Source organism: Leptidea sinapis, chromosome 38 (assembly GCF_905404315.1).
Source record: "Leptidea sinapis chromosome 38, ilLepSina1.1, whole genome shotgun sequence".
NCBI classification, from domain to species: Eukaryota; Metazoa; Arthropoda; class Insecta; order Lepidoptera; family Pieridae; genus Leptidea; species Leptidea sinapis.
This window is the reverse complement of record NC_066302.1, coordinates 604,518-629,995: the sequence shown is the minus strand read 5'-3', so window position 1 is coordinate 629,995 and position 25,478 is coordinate 604,518. Positions and strand designations below refer to the sequence as shown.

The window sequence follows — 25,478 nt, the reverse complement described above, 5'->3', positions numbered from 1 at the left end:
TGTTAAACTTTGCTAATAGTTGAAACTAAAATGCCGGGTTGCGTAGTAAAAGGAGAAGGCATACAAGTTAGTTGTATATAATATACTATATTCCATACATTCGAATAATAGAAATTCTAATGGAAGATAGCATTTCACTCAATAGCATTCCGGCCGCGAGGAATGTAGATTGAAAATGAGTCCCTGACTATTTCTAATATCATAAACACTAAGGTGTACGTATAATGAAATATAGAAATATTATTTCTTGGGATATAACATTCGGTTATGAGAATATAATGCTATTTTACCATTTTATGGTAGTTACTTACGTTTGGACAGGTAGTCCATCGTACCTAAATCGTGATAAGACACTGATAATTCGATCCACGCCCATCACTACGAAGTAGTAGTTGTGGTATTTACGAAGTTTGAACGAAATCTGGCCGTTTAAAGTGGGTCAATATTGCGCCCAATGAGTCGGTTACAAACAAACATACGTACAGGTGTAATAAAAAGCGTGTAAAAACAAAGCTGCATGAAAATATCACGACATGTATCGGTAATGAAAACTGCAAACTGTACTGACGCAACAGGACGAGCGCCAGGCGGTGAAAGGGGAACGGGAGGGGGCTTCACGTTCCAGCGAGGTCCAGTGTTAATGTACGCGTGTAGTATTTAAGTCTTAGTACGGATAGAGTTGCTTAACAAGAATATACACAAGGATCTTAGCTCCCCTATAAATAAATATGTTTACTTTTAATGGTACACCATTATCTCTGATTCATGTGGTCAAGTTTGGCTAAAACGCCTACTGTTTGTAAGTAGGACACTTGGAATCGTTCCAAAATATATCAGAAAGAAGTGCTGAGGAAAATGAGCTTCCTTAAATATAATTTGATGTAAGCCCGTTCTTAGTGAAGCTTCTTTCAGGGCCGCATTCTAGAGCTTGATTGAAGGAGCGAGAAACGTCGGATGCCATTTTAGACATGATAGTGATAGTCAGAGCCTTATCTAAGTTGAAGCAATGATGTAGGCATCTTACTAACCTAGTTTATGAATGTCGACAAAAATTTCACCAGTGGGAGGCTCCATATACACAGGATGCCGGCTAGATTATGGGAACCACAACGGCGCCTATTTCTGCCGTGAAGCAGTAATGTGTAAGCATTATTGTGTTTCGGTCTGAAGGGCGCCGTAGCTAGTGAATTACAGCGCAAATGAGACTTAACCTCTTATGTCTTTAGGTGACGAGCGCTATTGTATTAAGAATCCTGCATTGCTATATCGTATCAAATACCATCGACTGAACGTCCTACTCGTATCGTCCCTGCTCGATAAAACCGGATATCGCCGGATATAGTAGCCAACATCACCAGGATAGTAAAAAAATTGCTTTATACAAACGATTCTTTAATGTGGAGTTCCTTTTATATATATATAGTGAAAAAGGATATATATATATACTTCTACTTTTAACATTGCTACAACATAATTTTGTTAAAGACTGAAGAGAAGATATAGAATCAGAAAAATATCTATCTATAGGAATAGCAGTGAGCAGATAAATTCTGATTTAAAAAAGCGATCAACTGCGATTTTTCCTCCGATTCCGAAGGAATCAAATAACAAGAAAGAAGACTAAATAAAACTTGTGACTATATAGGTAAGCGAAACGCCTAGTAAGTTTAACAAGCAAAATTTGTTCCTAACACAAATGCTATTTTGAGAAAACAAAGGCAAATCGAATATGTAGTGGTTATCGTCCTATAATCATTTCACGCCACTCACACACACACCGCCGGGAAGAGCGAAATCTGTTCAAATGTATCTTATCCAATATCTATCAAATGTATCTATCAATATCTTTTCCAACGGTAGATAAGCAACAGCAAGTAGTGATATTAGATCGCTAGGAGGCATATAGGCATAGAAGGTTTTCAGTCGGTAGGGGTGGAATACCCGAGCCAGATATATAGGGCTCGGGTTTCAGGTCCTAGTTTAGTAAATGTATTTTCACCTCTCACCATCCAACGGTAGATAAGCAACAGCAAGTAGTGATATTAGATCGCTAGGAGGCATATAGGCATAGAAGGTTTTCAGTCGGTAGGGGTGGAATACCCGAGCCAGATATATAGGGCTCGGGTTTCAGGTCCTAGTTTAGTAAATGTATTTTCACCTCTCGAAAAGAAACTTTGATAGGCAGCACGTTACTAATATAATACAAGTATTTTTATAGATTTAATTATTATAAAATTAATTTAATGAATAAATGAATGAACTATGCAACTAACAAAAAATTGTAAAATCTTTTTGATAAATGCAAACGTCTTTTCTCTTGACGACACAATCCGGCCACTAATAATGAGCTTCAAATTTGGAACGACGCGAAGCTGTCACGTTGCACCAGACTCATATTCGTCAAATTGACACTTAATTTTTCGGTATAACATTACATTTATTTTTAATGTTACATTATTCAAATAAATAGGCGAAATGCAGTCTGTTGTAACATATGAGAAGCCACTGCCACATTTAAGTTTGCCTGACTGGGACGCTCGGCTTTACGATCTACAGGTAATATTTATCAATACTATAGTGAGCCTGAACGTTGCTTAAATTGCTCTAGGCTAAAAAGAACATTTCACTAAGAAATTAATGAAATCGTATATTGCTTGAGTAAGCCAAGTGCTATTTGAGAGTATATAAATAATAATATCTTAGATCATCATTACAGTCTAGTTAGACTATGACAGCTCGAACGTCGAAAAGAATTGAGTTTAGAGTTAATCTCTATTTTGAGCAATGCACGCACATTAACACGAAGTTTCATACATTTCGCGATACATTTCGCGACTGTAAGACGTAGCTTGTCACGCACACTATACTAATATTCCTGGCCTGTTTTTATCGGTTGTCTAACAGTAACAGACTATCTAGACGTATAAATTAGACCTATATAATATGTACCTATATGATATGTCTCTACGTTGTGCTTAGTCTATGGCTGTATCGGGGCCTATTTATTCAACGTAGATAAGTTAGTGACGTAATCTCGAATTAGGTGGAGTGAACAATATTAAAAAAGTATAGTTGTTAGAATAATAATAACGCATTTGCTCTCACAAAAGTGTTTGAATTTTTATCAACAACAAAACCCTATTGTGTTCTGCCGTATCTAAATGCAAATAAGAAAAAATATAATTAAAATATACAAAAGAGTCAGAGATGCATACTACAAATACAGATATTTTTACGAAGAAGAAGTACAGGAGTCTACGATTTAAATACCATAACACGTGCGAGGAAGCTCATTGTCACTCAGAGGGCAATAGAGAGTGCTATGATCGGAGTTTCCCTGCGAGATTGAATGAAGAAGAAATGAGGAGAGGAGAAACAAAGTCACCGACATAGCCCAGATGGTTGCGAAACTGAAGTGGCAGTGGGCAGAGCAGAAATACCGAAAGAAGTGTTGGCAGCCCCCCCTCAAGATGGAGCGACGATCTGGTCAACATCGCCGGAACACGGTGAATGAGCGTTTTTTCTTGGATGGTTGGTTGACCGATCGTCACGGCGATCTTTGGGAGAGGCCTTTGGCCAGTAGTAGATGTCTTCTGGCAGAAATGTTGATGATGGTATTGCATTAAATTAAACACAATAATTTATTAATTGCTATACTTGTTACTGACAACGTTAAGGTGATGCATCCGCTACCGTAATTAACTACATTATATTCATACAAATATATTATAGATTTATTAAAAGTAAAATATATTATTAAATGTCAGAGGCACTGGGTTCATAAAACACCAGTATAACTCTGTAAATAACTTTTACATTACATAATATTATATTTTTAGTGCATACACACTAGTAATTTTATCACTTGCTTAACGTATTGCATTAAATGTCCATTAAATAGCTCAGTTACTGAAAGATCCAATGAATGAAATGCACCTCTTTATACCCGTAAGCATTATTCTCCAATGTTAAATTAAATTATTTACAAAACGCGAGGTATGTCTATGTTGAGATTCCTTTGTAGCTATCACTTTATTTGTAGTAGTGGTTTCTATAACTCTCGTAACCACCGTAAAAATATAAAAAGTTGTTTCTTAAAAAGCGGAACGTTCCTTAAAATAGATTTTATTAAAAACAAAAAATCTAGTATAATATAAAGGTGGCCATTTTAGCAAGCTGTAATTACGTATTTCAATTGAAAGCTAACTTGGCTTCTAACAACGGTTAGATCAAATTCTCGTTCATGGATATTTTATTTAAAGAGAAAAAGCTTTTTAAATTGAGGGTTTGGCCTGTGATCGGATCACAGATCCTCTGGAGTTAAACACCTTAACGTTTTTAAGTTTAAAGAGCACTTTTTAACATTGCATTTATAAAACAAGAAATACTTGAATGTCTTAAGAATGTTTCTTTAAGCTACGTTAAAATGAACATTAAGCAAATATTGAGAAATATAATAGAATAATAAGACCAAGCTACTTTTCAATTATTTTATGAACCTGTTGATTTGTTAAAACAGAGATATACTAGAGCTTGAAAAAGGACATAGGCTAACTTTAATTGCAAAAAAAATAAATGGAGGGGATGGCAGTTTGTATGGAAATTCGTCATTATCGAAGATAAAACCACGGAACTTTGTATTTAGGCAATTGATAAGAAATAATTTATAAACATTTGTTCGAGTATTTTTTAAACATTGACCTACATGGGGATGAAATAGGAGATTAAAGTTTACAGGGAAATACTATTAAAAACACTGTCCACAATGACAAGGGATATGCGCTGCATCATAGAAGAGCGCTGCCAGCAGCGGAAAGAGCAGTTTGTATGTGTATTGTTTGAAAAGTATCCTATAAGTTAAATAATAATATAACGTGTCAACACCCTTTTAAAAGGCTTTCAAAGCTCGTGTGATTCCTCTGATGTTGAAAGAGAAAATGGGCGGCATTAATAACATTCGTTTGTCCTTCATAAAAAATTCTGGATAAATTTAATACGTTTTCGTTGTGGATAAGTTGCAGTTGACTTAAACCAGTCTGAACATATATGTATACGAAAGAAACATTAATTAAATACATATTGCAGATAAGATCAAATCTTCAAAGAAACGTAATTGGAATCTAAATGATTCCATTGATTTTAAATTAGCTCCCTAGAAGCGTACCGTAAACGGTTTCATTCTAATAAATAGTACACTTTATGAAGCCTGGAACAGTTGTCTGCAAGATTTTTACATTCAGTAAATTCAAATACAAGATTATCGCGGTCGGGTCTGTTTGATTCTTATTCAACAGTCATGAGGTTCCATCGTAAATATTCATTGGCGCAAAGTTTTGGCTTCAATGGAAACTTGGAAGGATGCTATCGAAATTCATATTACTGTTATTGATACGAAAACTTTTAGCAACACATTGGAACTTTATTTAAAGCAAGTTCGTTGGTATTTATATTTCAGCTAAATTATTGACTATTGGACGCGACAGACGTTGTTCCTCTCCAGCTATAAGAGAAGTATTGCAAAGTCTGATTAAATACCAACAAATAATCTTCCAATTTTGTATAAAAAAGATCATTATTTGTAAATAAATTATAAATTCACCAAAAGTACATGAATCAAAATAGTTGTTGGTCTGCTCCGATGCACGAATGGAGCTTAATTACAAACGATTGTTAAGATTAACAAAAAAATCGTGTATTACATACAATCATTATGACAATTTTTCAAAATGTTCTGGATTCAGGCCTTTCCTTGAGAAACTTTTATGAGTAGATAACTCTAGCTTTACGATTTCTAATGGGGTTTGCGCCTGGTCATATTCTCTCATAATCAAAGTAATTTAAAGAGATCTCCAAGGTAATAACCATCCCCAGTATATGCCGAATAGGTAAGGAAGGGACAGTCTGGACAGACTGGGAAGCAGACAGTCGCTACGACCTATATTAGTTTGCCTTGCCATGCCAGTATATCTTGAACGACATTATCAGTCGATCCTTTGCGATTCTCAAAGTGCTGGCTATCTCAGAGCTAAATGGTATACGCGTGACCATGGTAAGAGGCATGATGATACGACAATTATTCCTTGGAATACTTTGCCTCTTGTGTGGGAAGCAAATTGTGAAGGCAATAAATTTTAAATCCCATGTGATCCCATTTTTGTTCACATTCATCACAAAAATCTTTGGAAATGATATCCGTATTGTTCGAAATTATTGTTTTTATGATAAGTATAAAGAGTAGTAACAAAATAGACATTAGGAAAATAAAAGTTCTGTACCTTGTCTTTTTGAAAAGACGGATATATAAAGGCATAAAAGGCATTTATTTTCTCAAAATTGATTCCTTTAGAATTCTTTTTAATGTCATTTCTTATACTACTAGATACTACTACCGCTTCGGAAACAAATGGCGCTCTGAGAGAGAAGAAGCGGCGCAAGAAACTCTCCCAGCATTCTTTTTTTATGCGCTCTTTTCATTAAAAATATACAATATTGTAGAGTCGCTATAAAATAATCACAATCTAGTCCCAGGCTGTCCGATCATTTAGATATTCAGCAGTGGAGTAATAGGATTTACGACAGAACCATTTTTTTTTAAAACATTTAAATTTATTTATAGATAATGCCTCAACAGTGGCTGGGACTTTATTGTAGAAGTGTATACATTTACCCTTAAAGCTATTATGTATCTTATGAAGCCTACTAGAATTAGTTACAAGCAATCCCTTATTTCTAGTGTTATATAAATCACTATTAAGAGCAAAAAGGTGACGATTTTTGTGAACATATATTAAATTTTCATAAATGTACTGACAATAAAAAGTCATAATATTTATTTCTTTAAATTTTTCTTTGAGAGACTGTCTATAACCAAGCTGATATATAGCACGAACAGCTCTCTTTTGCACTGCAAACACTATATCAATGTCAGCAGCATGACCCCATAGTAATATACCGTACGTCATGATGCTGTGAAAATAACTAAAGTACACTAATCTAGCGGTCGCAACATTCGTGTACTCTCTAATCTTTCTAACTGCATATGCCGCAGAGCTGAGTCTATCTGCTAGATAGGTAATATGTGGACCCCACTGAAGCTTTTTATCTAACGTGATACCCAAGAAGACCGTAGTGTCCACAAGTTCCAATCTCTGGTAATTTATAAGTACGTTGGTTTGTACCTCCGCTGTGTTTGGTGTAATGAACCGTAAACACTTTGTTTTTTTACTGTTTAAGTGCAGATTATTCGTCTCAAACCAACGCACTATCTTTGAGAGTGCATTGCTTACCTCGTCATCAATATCCGCACGTCGCTTCACTTTAAAAATAAGTGAAGTATCATCAGCAAACAATACAATCTCATGGCTATCATCTACCACAAACGGTAGATCGTTAATATATATAAGAAACAAGAAAGGACCGAGAATAGAACCCTGTGGAACACCTATTCCCACAGGCTTACCCGAAGACCGTTTGCCATTTACATCGACTATCTGAACTCTTTCGCTTAAATATGATTTTAACAGATTTAGGGCTCTATTTTTCACTCCATAATGCTTTAGTTTTAGGAGTAAAGTTTCATGGTGGACGCAGTCAAATGCTTTTGACAAATCACAAAAAATGCCCAATGCATCCTGTGACTCTTCCCAGGCGTCAAAGATGTGCTCAATGAGTCTAGTACCCGCATTAATTGTTGATAAGCCCCTAGTGAAACCAAACTGATTTTTGTTCATTAATTTACAAAAATGCATTTGTAGCTGTTGAAGCAAAAGTTTTTCAAAAATTTTACTAAAAACAGGCAGCACTGAAATAGGTCTGAAATTAGCAGGGTCAAAAGAACTGCCCGATTTAAACAAAGGTATAACTTTGCTGTATTTCATGAGGTCAGGGAACACACCCTCATCTATGCATTCATTAAATATTATTGCTAATTCAGGTGCTATAATGTCAAGTATGTATTTAACAATATTAGTCAAATGGCCCCATAGGTCTTTTGTATTTTTTAGGCTAATTAATTTGAAGATTTTTATTATATCGCTACCTGTAACATACTTAAATTTCAAATCAGTAGAAGATACTGGTACGTGTAATTTAAGCATATCATATGCTGCTTTTGGCGAAGAGTTAAGGTATTTGGTCGTGACAATCGGGATTTCGGAGAAGTATTTATCAAATTCATTTGCAATTTCTATTTCCGAATTTATAACGCGATTACTAATATTTAAACAGATAGAGGTGTTACGGCAATTCGATCTACCAGTTTCATTGTTAATTACACTCCAAGTCGCTTTTACTTCATTATTACTGTTTTTAATTTTATCTGCACTGAAACGTGTTTTCGCTTCATGACAAACTATTTTAAAGAGCTTGGAGTATTTTTTTTGCATATATTTTAAATTCTTCACTATTATTGTAATGTTTCTCATAATAAAGGTCATATAAGCGTTTACGACTTTTGTGGATACCCATTGTTGCCCAATCATTAAAACTATGTTTGTTGTTTACTGTCACCGTTACTGGAGTAAAAATCCTGTCAAATTCCTCACAGAAGGAATTGAAGACTAAGTTGTAGTGAAAATTAGCAGTTTCACCACAGTGTAAAAATGGTATCGTATTTACCAAATTATTTCTAAACCTCTCAAGACGGCTACCCGTAACTGGTATAATCGTCACCTTTTTTGGTCTGACATTGTCCAATCTTGTATTTACTTTTATAATTTGCCCACTATGGTCGGACTGAAGATTATTAATTAAGAGTTTACTAGTAATAGTAACATCTGTAAAAATATTATCTAAACAGGTTGCTGTTGTAGAAGTGATTCTAGTAGGTTCCCAAAATACATTGAACAAATTAAAACTTTGGAATACATTGTTAAGGCTAGTACAATTGGCCGAAGGTTCAAGCAAGTTTATATTAAAATCTCCACACACTATAATTGACTTGCTAGTTTTGCTAAATTTTGATAGTACCTCCTCCATTCTATGTTGGAATTGTTCATATGATGCAGTGGGGGGGCGGTATACACTTACAATAATAAATTGCTCTAGTTCTATACAAGCTATCTCAATTAGTTGTTCTATAGAGAGATTAACAATATCTCTTCTATTTTTACATTTTAATCTATTATTAATAATAATTAGGGAACCTCCATGTATTGCCCTACTTCTACAAAACGAACTGACTACTTTATGTTCTCTAAAACTAAACTGGAGCTGATGACTCTTACGCCAATGTTCTGTAATACATAATATATCTATATTACAGCAGCTCAAAAACAGTTCAATTTCTAATTCCTTACTTGAGATACCTTGTATATTCTGGTGAACAATATTTATGAGCCATATATTATGATTATCTATAGCAGTAACATTTATATTTGGTGAATGTTGCCTATTTTGTATGATATTGCAAGAGTTGTCCTCCCTTGTTAATTGAAGAAAAATCTTCATTGTTATATTTTTGTACATTAGTACTAATACATTGCCCAATAGGGGCTTGTATATCGATTTTATAATATATAATAGATATTTTACAATTTTGCGCCCAATAGAGGCATGTTTATTAAATAATACTACAGAGGAAGTAGTTTGTTGACTAAGACTATAAGCTACTAAAGTAGCCAGCTGTCGCTTAACTCTAAATGGTAGGTATAGGTTACCATTGGTTATTTTCAGTTTATAATAAATGTATTTATTTGTGTCAAATAAAATTAAATTTTCATTGTTGTGGAATGTCGCATTATACAAAGTTGTATTTAATTTAAATATTTTTCTATTTTGCTCCTGTGTCAAATCCGAGGAGTATGGAAATGTACACATCATCACTTTAGATTTTGTGTTATTGGAAATATTAATTAATTTTTCTATATTTTTAATTAGGTCCTTATTTCTAATATTATGAGAGTTATTACTAAACATTATACCTATAATCGTTTTTTCTTTTAGATTTATTTTTGGTATGGAATTTATGAGGTTATTGAAAGTTATATTGGGTTTAAATATATTTATCAACTCACAATTCTTTGCAACTGCATTATTTAATAAAGGTCCAAACCCTTGGCCAATTTTGTCTGAAAATAATATAAACCTACTTGATGCACTTGTATCCATACTTTGACTAGTTTTTAATGGGGATACACTTGATGCACTTGTATCCATACTTTGACTAGTTTTTAATGGGGATATATTTATATCAAGTCGCGAGAAAATTTTATGCGGAAGAAATATTTTTTGAAATATAATTCATAGCTTTACACATATAATGATGCTTTGTTAGTGAAAAATCAAACTACAGTATCGCTGATCGTGTTTTTGGTGAAAATACTTTAAATTTTAAAATATAATGGAATAGATGGTTCAATATAGAAATTTCATTCAGCTGAATATCACTCCATGACTGAATACACATTTCATCAGATTAAAATATTTTGAATGCACATTTTAAATAATATTAATGTTAGGGTCATTGGGCGAAAAATGACCCAACTATCTTTTTTTCCCTACAATAACCAAATTGGTTTTAAAATGTTTAGTATTAACCCCAATGACGAAGACAATGCACCTCATACAAAATCAAAGCCAAAATATGACACATGCCACAAATGACATCATAATAAACTGCGACTGCTATGTCTATACATTTCTGCGTTTATTCCAGTTTTTTAAAATATAATTGGTCTAATTTGGACACTGACATCAGAGGAGTAGCAGTTAGGTATTTTTTTTAAGCCAGACGAAAAAGAGGGTTGCTATAACGTTTGTCAGTCTGTCCCTATTTTCCGATCAAGTCTGTTCAGTCAGAGGTTTTTTATGTTTTTAATCAAAATCAGACTCATATTATAAAAGGGAAAGTTTGTTTGTTTATTTATTGGCTTGTGTTTGTTATATATTAGTTACCTCTTTACGTACTAAAGGGATTTGGATTTTATAAGTTAAGATAACCTTTAGTGAGAGAAACTAATACTCAAATATTATATTTATATTATAATAAGTTAAATTGGTTATTTAAATCTTTTAGACTTAGATATCGTTTTCAGGGTATCTTTTTGGTATATGTAGTGTAAGCGGGGCCATCAACATTCATATTTGTATGACAGCTTTTGTCAAATTTTAAATGTTGTTTAATCCAAAAAACTTAAATCCTTTAGTGGTGAAATATAGATACGCTTATTTGGTTTGTAAATTTCTTCATATCACTCTCTTGCTACCGACTGGCACCAATTCTCTTTCATTATCTCGTGTACGGAAACGCTGAAAAATAGTAGCTTTTACATATTTGCGATTTAAATAAGTATCAATTATAACTAACTATAACGTGTAAATAGCACTAGTATGTATGTGTTCACGTTCTTGTAAGCCTTTCACATTACACAAAATACAATATTGCTAATCATTGTTCACTAGGTCTTTAAAAAAAAATTAACAAAAAAACAACCGACTTCAAAAACACTATTCCAAAATAATAGATATAATATGCACTAAAAAGTATAAAAATAATTGCGTATTTTTATACAATCTAATTCTAGTAACGATTATTCTTATTTTTTTAAATCGGTGTCCTCCCGCCTGGCCCTGCTCTCGCCTCTCGCCTCCTCACGTCGCGTGTGCGACTTAGCACATCTCACCTATTACTATGTATGTAGTAACAAACCTACCTTGGCTGACACCGACTCCAAAAATAACAATAACCGTTACTAGAATTAGATTTATTAATGAGAATGTATAAAAATACGCAATATTTTTTATACTTTTTAGTGCATATTATATCGAAGGTTTTGGAATAGAGTTTTTGAAGTCGGTTGATTTTTTGTTAATATTTTTTTTATTTTTAGATTTTTAGTGAATCTGAACTACTACTTTATCTACTAAATTTTGCAATGCAGCAATAACGTATATATAGCGCATTGTAAATTTATTACAGACAGTTCTACCACAGATCGCACCCTTACTGTAAGTCATTAAGGAGTTAGTTCTATTGATCATCATATTTTGATACGACAATTACTTGACCATAACTACGTTTCGGTAGATGACTCAAATATCCGGATTTCATAGAAAAGAGCCTAGTATCGTTAATTTACTCATAAGAATTGAAGAGTTCCGTTACTTTGTCATGGATCTCATAAGCAAAACCTAACCAACTTATAGCAAATTAAAGACTTATGGTTTTCTCATGGTGGCCATTGTCAGATCTGGACCAAATTGCAATGGGACCACACAGGAAGCACCAGCATTCAAATAAAATTATAAATAATTATCAAAATCGGTTCAGCCAGTCGATTTCTGACTGTTTCCTCTCAACTGTCCCATTCTGACAAGCGGGTCTTGTCTGGGGACTTGTCAATAATTGTTCCATTTTTCATGAAAAAATATTCATTTTATTAAATTACTTACGCTTTTTATATAAATCTTATATAAATAAAATAACCTCATGATGATGATAAGTCACAACATCCTTTTTTGAGTAGTTAATGTATTATTTAAGCACTTTTTATAGCACACTAAGGCTTGTAGATTGACACAGCTGACACACGACTAAGGAGAAAAGTGTGCTTACATTGTCTTTAAGCCCACTTTTGCCGTTCCATTAACAGACTTAGAGTGATAAGTATTTATGTAGCGAACGTCATTGATTAACCCACATTAACCCACACGGTTATTTATTTTTAAACCATGGGAATAAAATGTAAAGAGAAATAATTTAAATGTGTATATTGTCATTAGTTTTGCTCAATCTGTAATCATCATATTTGGTCGGTCAATCACCATCAACATTGAAAAATATTTTGTCTTTGCCAGATACATTCAGTCATCATTAGATGATATGCTAAATCATTATCAATTAAGGGAAAGAGAGACCTCGAGGCCAACCCCACAAAAGATGGCGAAACGACCTCTAGGTGTCTACACCTTCCGTGGGTCTTTGCAGGGAACTGGGAGGAAAGAAGGGAAGGCTTTTGCCCAGCGGTGGGAACCTTATGGCTATGAATAAAATGGTAGTTAGCTAACAAGAAACCGATAAAAAATATCTTGAATCTAATTATAATAAACCTATTTGAGTAATATTATTTTTTTTATTAGTTTCTGGCCCGAATCCCACTATCCACATTAATACGACATTCATGAACTAGAGACATTTATCTTAACATCCTATTCAATTTTATTTCTGTAGGTCGTGGGTATAGATTTCATACTAAGTTGCCCAGTGAACTTTGATTCTAATTAGTGTTTCAATATTCATATGTGATTTCAAGATTATATTCAATTATTTCGTAAATACATATTTTTTTTTTTCAGATATCTTAGTGTATTCACTTACTATTACTAATTACTATATTATCAGTTTAATGAGTTACCTGTACTAACTAAAGCTAGATTTACCTAGAAAGCTTAGATTTTGAATACAGGTTAATTTTTATAGATACTTAATAAAAAAATTGACAACTTTGAGAGGCTGTAATAAGAATAAGAGATATTCCTTTGTAAGAATTCATTTCCTTACATAAACCCGTGAACATTTTAATTACTATCGAACGTATGAATAATAAATGTCTTAATTTTAGGAATTTTCACATTTTATTGGAAGAATAAGGGGCCGATATAATTTTGAGTAGGAGTAGAATTTTTTGGAAGGTTCTTGTATCTTGTTACTTGAAAATGTATCTTCTAAATCTTAAAATATCCGCTTGCCTCGGTCTTTTCAACAATGTGTTTCCAAGTCATATATACGGTTATGAAAGCTCATTAGAGGATATATGGATAACGGTACGAGAGAACCGAGGACCTCGTGGATTTAACTTAAATATATACCTTGTATACTTACCTTCCGATCTGAATGTCACTCAATGTCGCACTTTTTATGATAATTGTTGTAATACGCTTTTTAAATCTAAACAATTCTAAAACTATTATTCTCGGTGATTTTAATGTGTTTGGTATTACATGGTCGTGCGATAACATTTCCCTTCCTCGTCTGTGCCCTAGTAAAGCCTACGATACCAAATCTTCGCTACTTATTGATCTACTGGAGGTGGGTGGCCTGTCGCAATATAATTATGTACGCAATTCAAATAATCCTACGCTTGACCTTTTTATGACAGATCTGACAGACGTAACTTTATCTGAGAGTTCCCCATTATGTGTGCCCGACCGACACCACCCAGCCATTGAGATCGATGTGTCTATAGAATTCAATATTTAAAATATACAAAACAAATCTATTATGGTGCCTAACTTTCGTAAATGTGACACAAAAAGTTGTATACTACAACTGATGTCAACTTGAGTGTTAAATGTTTTTATGAAATACTTAACGACACAATAAAAGAAACACAAAATATAAGCGAATTGGTCGATTGAACTATCCTATCTGGTTTTCAGAATCTTTGAAAGCCTGTATAGAAGAGAAAAATCGTATTCACAAAAAATGTAAAAAAACCAATAATCCAAGGGACTTCGACGAGTTTCGGTTATTACGCTCTAGGTCCAAGGCTCTGATTAAGGCTTGTTATAACTCATTCCTTTTAAGTGTGGAAGAGTCGCTTAATAATTCAACCAAACTATTCTTTTCTTATATTAAAAGTAAAAGACTTGGACCGTCAATCTCCGAGACCATTAAGTTTGGTGACAAAATTGCAACTGGTGGTGAAGCTGCAGCCGAACTCTTCTCCGAGTATTTTTCATCAGTTTTTGAACCAGATAGGCACATGAACGATTCTTTATCAAGTCAGCCTACTGTTAATTATCCTCTATTTTCAGTGCACATATCTAAAGAGGATATTTTTTAAGAAACTCAATGCATTGGATCCTAACAAAGGAGCTGGGCCAGATGGCATTCCTCCCTACTTTATTAAGCATTGCTCAGAGGCTCTGATAGACCCTCTTTACTTGATTTTTAACAAATCTATACAAACTGGTGTTTTTCCTCATGCTTGGAAAGAAGCGCACATCATACCAATACACAAATCGGATGACCCTAGCGACTGTACTAATTATAGGCCTATAAGCATCTTATCCAGTTTTGCCAAAATATTAGAGTCCTTAGTTTACGACCACCTATACCACCACTTTATCCCGCATATCACTCAGAAGCAACACGGTTTCTTAAAAGGAAGGTCAACCACTAGTAACTTAATGGAGTATACAGACTTTATTTGTAGAGCTTTAAAAGATTATAGTCAAGTTGACTCTATCTATACTGACTTTCAAAAGGCTTTCGATAGAGTAAATTAAAGAATATTGGCCTGTAAATTGGAGACTATGGGGCTGCATGGTTGCCTCTTACGTTGGATAAAATCTTATATATCCAATCGTAGTCAATTAGTAGCTCTAAAGGGATTCTACTCACGACGAGTCTCTATCATATCCGGCGTCCCTCAGGGATCCCATCTCGGCCCATTGATGTTTATTATATATATTAATGATCTGATCCCTAGGCTAAGAAATGTTTCCCTACTTTATGCGGATGACCTTAAAATTTTTTGTCGAATTAAAACTGTTAGTGACTGTATTGACCTACAATTGGATCTTGATACTCTACTCGATTGGTGTAGTGCGAATAGTATCTAGTAGTACTTTATCATTCCGTTCTGCAATAATAACGTGTCCTTCCACAACCTTATCTATAGAATTTGTCGTCCATACAATGCACTACTACTTGAAATCAGTGAAGTACCTGACATCCACAGTTCATCTGTTTGTAAATGGAAATGTACTTTATATAAAATCCTTAACTTGTTTAAATTAAAAAAAAAATCTTAATATTATTACCATAATTATTCACTTCTATTTGTCCAAATATATATTTTCTCTGTCTTTTTCTTTTATGATACTACATTACCTAAAGCAAGTTATAAAATCGCTATTATTGTTGTATTTTCATAGTTATTAATTTATGCTAAACATGCTGAGTACACACCCTCGTGGAGTTGCAGCCTATCTTGTATTTATCTGATAGTTTTTTTTGTTTATTATGTATTTGTTGAAATTCTGTTGTGTGTACCTATTAAATAAATAAATAAATAAATTCGACACTTTACAAGAGAGGTTAATCCGTATATCCTCGGTTCTCTCGATCTTTCGATATATTATGTTGAAGATAAATTCATAACTACTGACTCGATTTTATAGAAAACCTCTACATTGAGTACACTTTGCTACTCCAACTAAGAGTTGCATAGTTATTGTTATTTATTTTTGTATGAGAATTTCAGTGATATAGAATTTGCACGAAGAAGCACGTTTTAACAGTTCTGCTTTGATATGTTTTAATTATAACTAGCTGACCTGGCAAACGTTGTTTTGCCAGGTCAGCTAAGCAAAAAATATTTAGACCGGAAACGAAATTTAGTATAATTATTGAAACTGATAGACCGTAGGTAAGTAATCCTAAATTTTCGCCATTCAATATGAAAGAGGCAAAGGCACACACAATACAGCCAGATTTTGAAATGGTTTTCACTCGTACAACGTATAGCTTCGGGTTTTGAACACAGGCTTTTTACCTCGAGGGAAATTGTTTATTAAAGACGCCCAAGAGGCAAGGAAGGGCTTCTTCGCCCTTATTATTTATTCATTCTTATATATTGCAAGTTATGAACTAAAAAGGCTTTAAAATTTAGGATGGTTTTGGCCCTCTATGATATTTTTTCGAGATATGCAAACATATAAATTCTTTATTATAAAATAAAAGACTTAGACCCTTATGATTGAGTGACAACTTTTAATTTATATCCAAATTAATTAATTGATCATTCAGAAATACGTATTTATCTTAATTCTTACTCTTTATTGCTTAAGATTCCCACCATGGCTTTAGCCAATTAATTTGAAGCACGGTTGCAAGAAACTTACCACTCTTCTACTTTTCTCCTACTCAGCGTGCGAAATGTTGGCGTGAATGCGTGAATATATTATTAACATTTGCATGGGAATCAATTATAACATTAAATTGCGATTGTATACTGTTCATCGTATTAAAATTTGATTAACATCTGCCAGAGATTTTCACAAACGTAATTTCTCGTTAAATTTGAAATGATATTTAAATAAAAACCAGAGCGGGGACAAAGTCTTTTGTGTCTTGGCATTCTTAAATAATTGTTTTCACTTGTGTTGCTTTAATGTTGAAGCGGAATTTTTAATTTGCTGGGGACGCTCCAATTAAAGAATGCTGTTTCTTTAGATTTAGTTTTAGATTAAACCTACGCGATTTTTTAACCGACTTCAAAAAGGAGGAGGTTCCCAATTCGATCTGTATTTTTTTATGTATGTACACCGCTTACGCTGAGATTTATGATCCGATTTACGTAATTCTTTAGTTCGATGCGGAATAGATGCCATTTGGTCCCTTAACAATTTTACATAGTTTGGCCGAGTAGTTTTCATTATATGCACATTTTTTATGAAAATCTTCGTTTTTTCAAGGAGTTTTCTTTAAGTTTTTCTCCAACAAATATCATTAATGTATACAAAATATATATAAAAACTAAACAAATTATATACTTAAACCTTCCTCCAGAACCACGCTATTCATTGGTGGAATCAGCATTAAAATCGGTGTAGTTTTTGAGTTTATCGCGAACAGACAGACAGACATAGCGATCACGATTTCATTATGTGTAGAATAAATAAATAGATATTTGATCATCGTACACTTTACCTAGGTTACCGCGGATACAAGAAGAGCAGATGCATTCGACCTTCGCTACAGTTCTCATCAGCTCCGCAATGAGACCAGAATCAAAACAGAATGGGACAGCTATCATAACAACAACCGTCTTCGGGCAAGGTAACTTACAATATGCATATATAGCGGTGAAAAAAATTATTTTTAACGCTGGGTGCGTATATATGTATCTGTAAACGTCACAGATTCCCTATTACTGTACATTACTTAGGAATTTTGTGAATTTATATTTAAATAAAACATTTTTAAGGTATTAAATCGCGTGTAATTGTAACGGTACGTTTGATTTTGCGTAAAAGTTGGCGAACTGTCAGCAAATTTTGCCAAAAACCATCTGTCTACACCACGTCCGAGGCAACAAATGGTGTTCAACTCTATAATGACAACTGTCACAAATACTATCTTGATTCATTTCAACCGCAGTCCCCCTGAAAACGAGATCTGGAAAGGTCTTTAATCGCCGGGTTAACTAAAATTATAATAAAAATGTAACTTTTACGCAAATTCAAATGCAAAATGCATCCAACGTACACCGGCGATATTGACAATTCTATAATAGACAATATAACTTATATTTACTTATTTTTTCACAATTCTTTAGGTTCTTTATTCCCGTGGTAGTGATTCATCATGGGCTCATCTCCTCCAAGCTGTGGGAGGAGTGATAGCTGTTCCTTCGGTTCATACTCCTACTTTCCTAAGCAGCCTTGTCACCTATAACTAAGGGTCACTAGGATAGTAATAAAAAGAAATTGGGACATATTAGGATATATAATATACTAGCTGACCCGACAGATGTTGTTCTGTAGATAATAAAAAAATACTGTTATAAAACAATATAAATATTATTGGCAAATTCCTATAAAGGAATTTGCCAATAATATATCAATACATCAAGAATTATTTGGTAAAAAATGCTCCTTGTTGTTATAATGAAATTGTTTCACAGTGGAACTGTCAAACCATGCGTCACTAAATTCTATCATAGAAAACATGTCCATACCAAAAAATATAGAAAATAAAAATAATTATGGGTCCCAAATCGAATTAAAAACTATCCTATCTCTCAAGTCGGACTGAACTGCATCCCATGAAGTGATCCCCATTAAAATCAGTCCATCGCGGACAAACAACATGACACGTAATCTATACTTATCTATACTAATATTATAAAGCTGCAGTGTTTGTTTGTTTGTTTGAACGCGCTAATCTCTGGTACTACTGGTCCGATTTGAATGATTCTTTCAGTGTTGGGAAGTCCATTTATCGAGGAAGGCTATAAGCTATGTTTTTTTTTTCAAAATTAGGGATCCGTAATAAAATTGCTATTTTGTAACACAAGGTGTAAAATCGAAAACCTATTTTTGCGTGCGCTGCAAAAACTATTGACAATAGAACAAAATGATGTACAGGCTATAATATAGGCAATATTTTATTACTTATAAAACTATCGGGTGAATTATACTTTATATGACAAAACAACGTTTGCCGGGTCAGCTAGTTTATATATATTAAGAAGATATATTGGCTCATTTTCATGCTGTTATTTATTATGCATTCATTATAATAAAAAAATAATTTTATTATAAATAAAACCACAGTGGGTATCGCAATATTTTCTGGGCTACACTCTGAAAATGAACGATACGCAAAGAATAATGAAGGATAAGAAATCTCAATTGCAAGCCAACACGGCGGTAACCGTAATGCTCCACTTCAACGCTTTTCCCTTTGTAAAGATAAGTACACGAAAATTCCACTCAACCCCAAAACGTTTATATTATTGTATGAAATCACGAAGCTGTACCAAATTTGTGGTAACTCATGGAACGTCTTTGTATCGATTATAAAATCTTGAGCGCTTTCGCACTACGTCCGATCAGAGTCCGATCCGTACCCGTGAAAACACGTTCCGAAAGATATCGGATGATAGAAGCTGGATCTAGTGCGTAAACTACAATATAATAAGTTCTACAACTACTCCGAACTGTTTTTTCACGGGTACGGAGCGGATTCGGACGTAGTGCGAAAGCGCTCTAACGGCCGTTCCCAATATTCGGTCTATCTCTTGAGATAAAATTGTAATTATCGTTGACATTTCTGTCCCAATAAACTTATCGACGGTAACTTACCTTATCCGTACACGCTGTCTGTCAATGGGACGACGTATAGCTTACCAGCGATAGAAGTTTGTATGTAAATTGCAATTCACGCGTCCCAATATAAGGCGATAAGAATGAATCGGGTATATTGGAGCTTCAGATTATTGACAGCTAATTACTGACAGTAGAAGAAGCCGTTAGGGTCCTATCAGACAAACATCGGTCACGCGTTCTAACAATCTGCGCTATGTTTTAACATGTTTTGTTGTTTGAACACTGTTGTTGAGCGACGCGGTCAGAGATATTGCCAGTTAGGGCTATGTAAACTGAACACCCTGAATGTAGAACACAACCTGAAACATTTGAACGCATTATGATGTTTTGCCTAAAAGGCAGTCTTATGTTGATTCTTAAATTTTAATACGTTATATTTGATATAAGCTTTTTATTAACAAATTACTTTAAAACTACATAGTGGTTAATTCCATACAAATGATGACCGTCAGGGTAATAATAAAGAATAAATAAATACATAATTTAGTAATTTCTTTATAGTGTGTAAATATTTAAATTATTGAAGTAAAACATCCCTACATAATTGTAGTGTTTATTCTCATATGAGCTCTTTGCCAGTAAAACGATATTTTATATAAAATTATATTGTTACGAAGTTAACATCAAATTTTACCATAATTATAATAATAATAGTTCGATAAGTCCCTAACGAAAGGGAATTTCGACTGTATGACTCTTTTTTTAAAGTCGAGTTTAAACATAAGTAACTAGCTCTTACGCAAACAACCTGTTTATTTGTTTATTATTTATAATACTTTTCGACAATCTTTGACGAAATTATTGTATTAAAGCATATTTTAATATAATATTGATTACAAATTTAAGCTTTCTGAACACCTTTCCCTTACAAATTTCTTTTGCCTAATATGTAGGTACAAAATTGCAAACCGTTCTCCTTACAAACCCATCAGTAAAGGTATAATATTATCTGTTTTAGAGTCTATGAAATAGAACAATGGAAGTCGACACTGCAGGAACTGTTAGATCGCTTGGACAGAGAGATGGCTGCTCTTAAAGAAGAGAAAGCTTCAACTGAAAGGGAGCTTGAACAGCTCAACTTGCCTCTCCTTGTGTGCTCTGAATGTCTTTCGAACAGAGATGGGCGAAGGAGCTCTGAATTGACGTACGATTTGGCTGATACTGAGCTGAAGAAGGTACCTAACAATTGAATAAAACTTTAAAAATTAAGGCCAGCAGCTTTTTAGAATAATATTATAAGTTACTTGGCCTTTTGCTTGCTCTTATATTAAAAATCAGTAAAGTCATTCTACCTAAAGACCCTTGATTAAGAAGCCTATGAAAAGGGATCACAAAAGAACATTGGGAGAATTTATTCTGCCGTTTTTTCTCTCTCAAGGAATATATTTTTAGAAAAATAAATAATACTTTTTTATATCTTTGTATTATTATTAATAATTTAATTCTTTCTAACTATAGAATCATAGGAGTTAGTTCAGATGTCATTGGCTTTACTTTAATGACGAATAGTAAGACAATGCTTGTGGTTTCAGGTCGACCTGTTATAGTTAATAAATCATTGTATTTGTTGGATGCAATTACTAATTGTGACAGTAATAACGATCATCATGTTCACGAAGCATCCTTACGCAAACAATGAATTCGAGCTCTAAAGGTAGATGCATCCAATATACGATAATTTCGTATTTATACAGTTTATTATTTATTACTTTTTAAGAAATAATTTCTATTATTTAAACACGATTCATATATTGGATGCAGCACCTTACAAAGTAATTTGTTTTGTTTAATACAGCCCTTGTAAAATACTCTTATTTGATTGAAAAGGGGGGCCGTTGAGTTTCTTGTATGTTCTTGTCACGAGCTTAACCTTTCCGAACATATGGTAAATTCAGTAATTTAAAAGAAATATTTATAGAGACGATTCAAAAGCGCTTAGTTTAAGCTAAATTTAATAGTTTATTTGCCTTTCACTTTGAATGATCGAAATGAAGCGAAACGTATTAATAATTTATTATTTGCAGAAAAAAAACCTAAATTCTACTAAACTCTTTTTCGAAGGACCAAACTATAATCGCTACTCGTTTTCTAAGAATACATGATATACTTACGCAAAAGGTCTTCGCGTATGGTGTTCTCTTAAACAACTTTAGCATTTATTCTACATGGAATATTAGCTATGGCTATGGTATATAGCTACAGAGATAACAGATAAAAATAATGTAATGTAAAGCCCTACTTACAAACAATTCATCACACTAACAAGCATGGCCCGGGTATCGGATCGGCTAAATATAGTCACTTGTCAGCCAATACCAAACACTACAATACACTAACGGCCGTTTTCAGTAACGTATCTCTAGTGACGGATACATTGCTGTCATAGTTTAATGATAAGATCTTATCTATCCAAAGTTATGTCCAATATAGTTATAGTTCAATGCTTTATGTCGATAGGTTATTGAAATGTAAGTAAGCGTAAAAGGATAGATTTGTCTACCTCTAGTAAGTTAAACTAAGGATAGATAGGTTATTGAAAATGGCCGTAATTATATAAGAGGAAAAGATATATAAATATAGCACAATTTACACACAACTTCGTAGGTTAATCTCACAGCCTCTCTTCATCTATTTCCTTTCTCTTTCTTGTCAGAAACACACAAAATCTGTAGTCTGGCAGTGTATGCGTGTTGACCTCTCGGAAAATGAGTTAGCAATATCTGACAACAAACTCTACCACTTCGCGCGCTCATGTTACCGATATTATACCCAAACCTCCTTTTAAACACTTACCCTTTTCCCGAAATCACTCTCACGGGTGGCAAGAAAGCAAAAAGAAATAGAGAAATGTGTCACATTAATTATTTTTACTATGGCACAGGAACTGTGTGTAACTGAAAGCAACAAGAAAATGTTGATCGACCGATGTCAGTCTGCCTGGGAGAAGATCAACAAGTTGGAAGTTGTCAAGTTCAAGCTGCAACTGGATCTGAACGACAAGAACGAGACGCTGCAGATTGATAAGGACATGCTCAACCTGGATAAGGAATGCGCGAACATCACATACAAGACTGATTCGCTGAAGACTCCGAAAAGGTCAGCTATTAATTGTTTTTATTCAGTTGATAGCACGGCGAGGATAATTTGAGTGTATGTTCTCAAAGCAAACAAGAAAGCCTACCATCAACTTTTAATTAGCGAATTAGCTTTTAATTCAGTTAATGTACCTAAACTGAATCGCTAATATTCGTACCATGAAGTGCCTTTATCTGAATGGCGTTTGAATCGCTTATGGAAGAATGAACGAAAGAAATTTGTCTGTGGTCCGCGGTTTGGGAAAGAGATGACTCTGTACAGTCATTGCATAAGTCCGTCTCTCTTACTCGAACCATATGCGTTGCGTTTCGAAACCCATAGTGATATGATTTTAGCGGTTTTTTTGCGTAGATATTGCTACAAATACATTTTAAAATTGCGCTTTATAGCGGCAGATTATAAACCATTATGGCCTTTTTAGTACTAATGTGATAATAGTATTATATATATATAGTTCTTTGAATTACAAATCAAAGGTTTGCATTTCGTAAGTTCAAGTTTGATTTAACAGGAGCACAGGGTACATTTTTTTTTAATTCGTTCTTGCGAACAGGCTATAGCCAGGGGCCTTACAGCCATGTCTTTAGTATTTTCATTATCGGTATTTATTTTCAGTATTTTGTTTTACAAAAAAGTCTAGTAAAGTATTCTCATCTCATATTACATCAATTCCATTTTAATTTTATGTACGCTTTCACTATTTTTAAAAAAACTATTAACAAAATGATTTATTGTCCGCTAAGGAAGTAGCAACTTTTTCTGAATCGCTCACTTTGACACTTAAACTATCCAGTTTAGGTTGAAATATTACCTCATGGTACCAATGAATGACTAACTAAAACAGTTTGCGATTCAATTTCGGACTTGATTTCACGTTAACCTAAATTGGAAAGCTCTAATGACGTCGTGGTATGAAATAGCAAAGCAGTTCATATTTTTCATGTTCAATTGAATCGCAATAACAGTTCATGGCAGATCCGAAGGCTTTGAAGATTTATTGGAGGAGGTCATAATAGACTAAGACACTACTTCAAGCCAGCCCACATATTGTACTATAAGGCGCAGATCTGATACATGGGGTATTATTCACATCTCTGGTCTGGTGCAGCCCAGCTCAAACCATTTGAACGCGTACAACGCAGAGTTGCCAGTACTTTCTAAACGTCTTGGTCACTTATTGATGCGTAGAGATGTCGTTTCGTTGTCTTCTACCGCATTTATCACTGAGAGTGTTCCTATGACCTCTTTGAACTGATCCCTGTCGCCCAAGTCCATCTTCGCACCACAAACTATTATCTTCCTCACCGTATGAATTTGTCGCGTTCCTCCACAGTCAACCGCATCTATAAACTATCAAAATCATGCGTTTTAACCAGACTAAATCTGCCAAGCCCTCTCCCTTGTTTTCGATATGCGTCGCTCATCTGAATTTTGACGGAGTGTTTATTGTTTTATTACATCGCCTCAAACTTTTTCATCCATCTATCGCATGTCGAATTACAGGCTCGGAGTAGGGTGAAGTTGAATCATTAAATTCAACTACTGCTCTCAAGTCAGGTTTGCCGAGTGGTGTATGACGCCGGATTTAACCTCTACTTCCCGAGAGGGAGCGTGAGTTCGAATCCCACAACTGACAAAGGAATTTTATTTCATTATATTTTTGTTTTATGAATAAGTATGTACTTTAAACATATAAATTTTTATGTCTGTTATTATGTTGATGTTATTATAATGAAGTTTTTTTTGTAAAAGTTCACTTGTATCGTGGTTTCAGAAAATTAAATGATTCTTTTATTTCTACAATAAACATGCCGACTACTGACGAAGATGCCAACTTCAAAATTTACAAATTTTTATATATTATTATACTGCACTGTCTTTTTTATATGCAATGTGACGTACTAAATATTTTGGTTAAGAATCTTTGTGGTTCACTCGCCAACGTCTCGACAAAGTCCTATCGAAACTTAATCAAAAAGCAATCTAGCTTGAAGCTTGCAAAGCTTTCTTGCTTCACTATGTGATAGTGCTTTAAGAGGCGGTGATTTTGCCCTCCTATGTCTGAAATATGTTTAGTTAGTGCCGGTAAATGCAGTTGTGACTCAACTGATATGATTCGCAGGTGTACTTATGAGTTAAGTATATATATTTTGTAAATACCAATGACGTTCTATACATATAGACAATTCACGTCATACAAAAACAAAGCCGCTTCGACTGCCATCCATGACTTCGTTTACTCCAGTTGTTTATAATATTATTGGTCAATGTAAACATTTTTTCAGTTTAAGCTGCGTATGTTGAATATAGAACCCGATTTGGACAGGAACATCAGTGAAGTAGCAGTTAGTTATTTCTTAAACCCTGACGAAAATAGTTTTACGTTTGTCAGTCAGTTCCCGATTTTCTGATCAATATCTGTTCAGTTTGAGGCTTTTTCCGTTATTAATCTTCTTCTTTCAGCTTAGAGTTTATGCTTAGTCAACTCGGGAATATCAATACCACCTATACATAACTTATGAAAACACAACAGGCTATGCCTG

General features: G+C 33.9%; 1 protein-coding gene across 1 annotated transcript in view; it reads left to right on the top strand.

The window, feature by feature from the left end:
• Positions 1-2,404: 2,404 nt before the first annotated feature.
• The window catches only part of LOC126975901 (tektin-2), a 33,794-nt gene continuing 10,720 nt past the window's right edge, over positions 2,405-25,478 (top strand). Inside the window, exons 1-4 of the mRNA XM_050824017.1 lie at positions 2,405-2,556; positions 17,661-17,785; positions 20,798-21,014; positions 22,721-22,935. Coding sequence (XP_050679974.1) covers positions 2,476-2,556; positions 17,661-17,785; positions 20,798-21,014; positions 22,721-22,935 — 638 coding nt within the window. The 5' untranslated portion in view covers positions 2,405-2,475. The remainder of the gene's footprint in view (positions 2,557-17,660; positions 17,786-20,797; positions 21,015-22,720; positions 22,936-25,478) is intronic.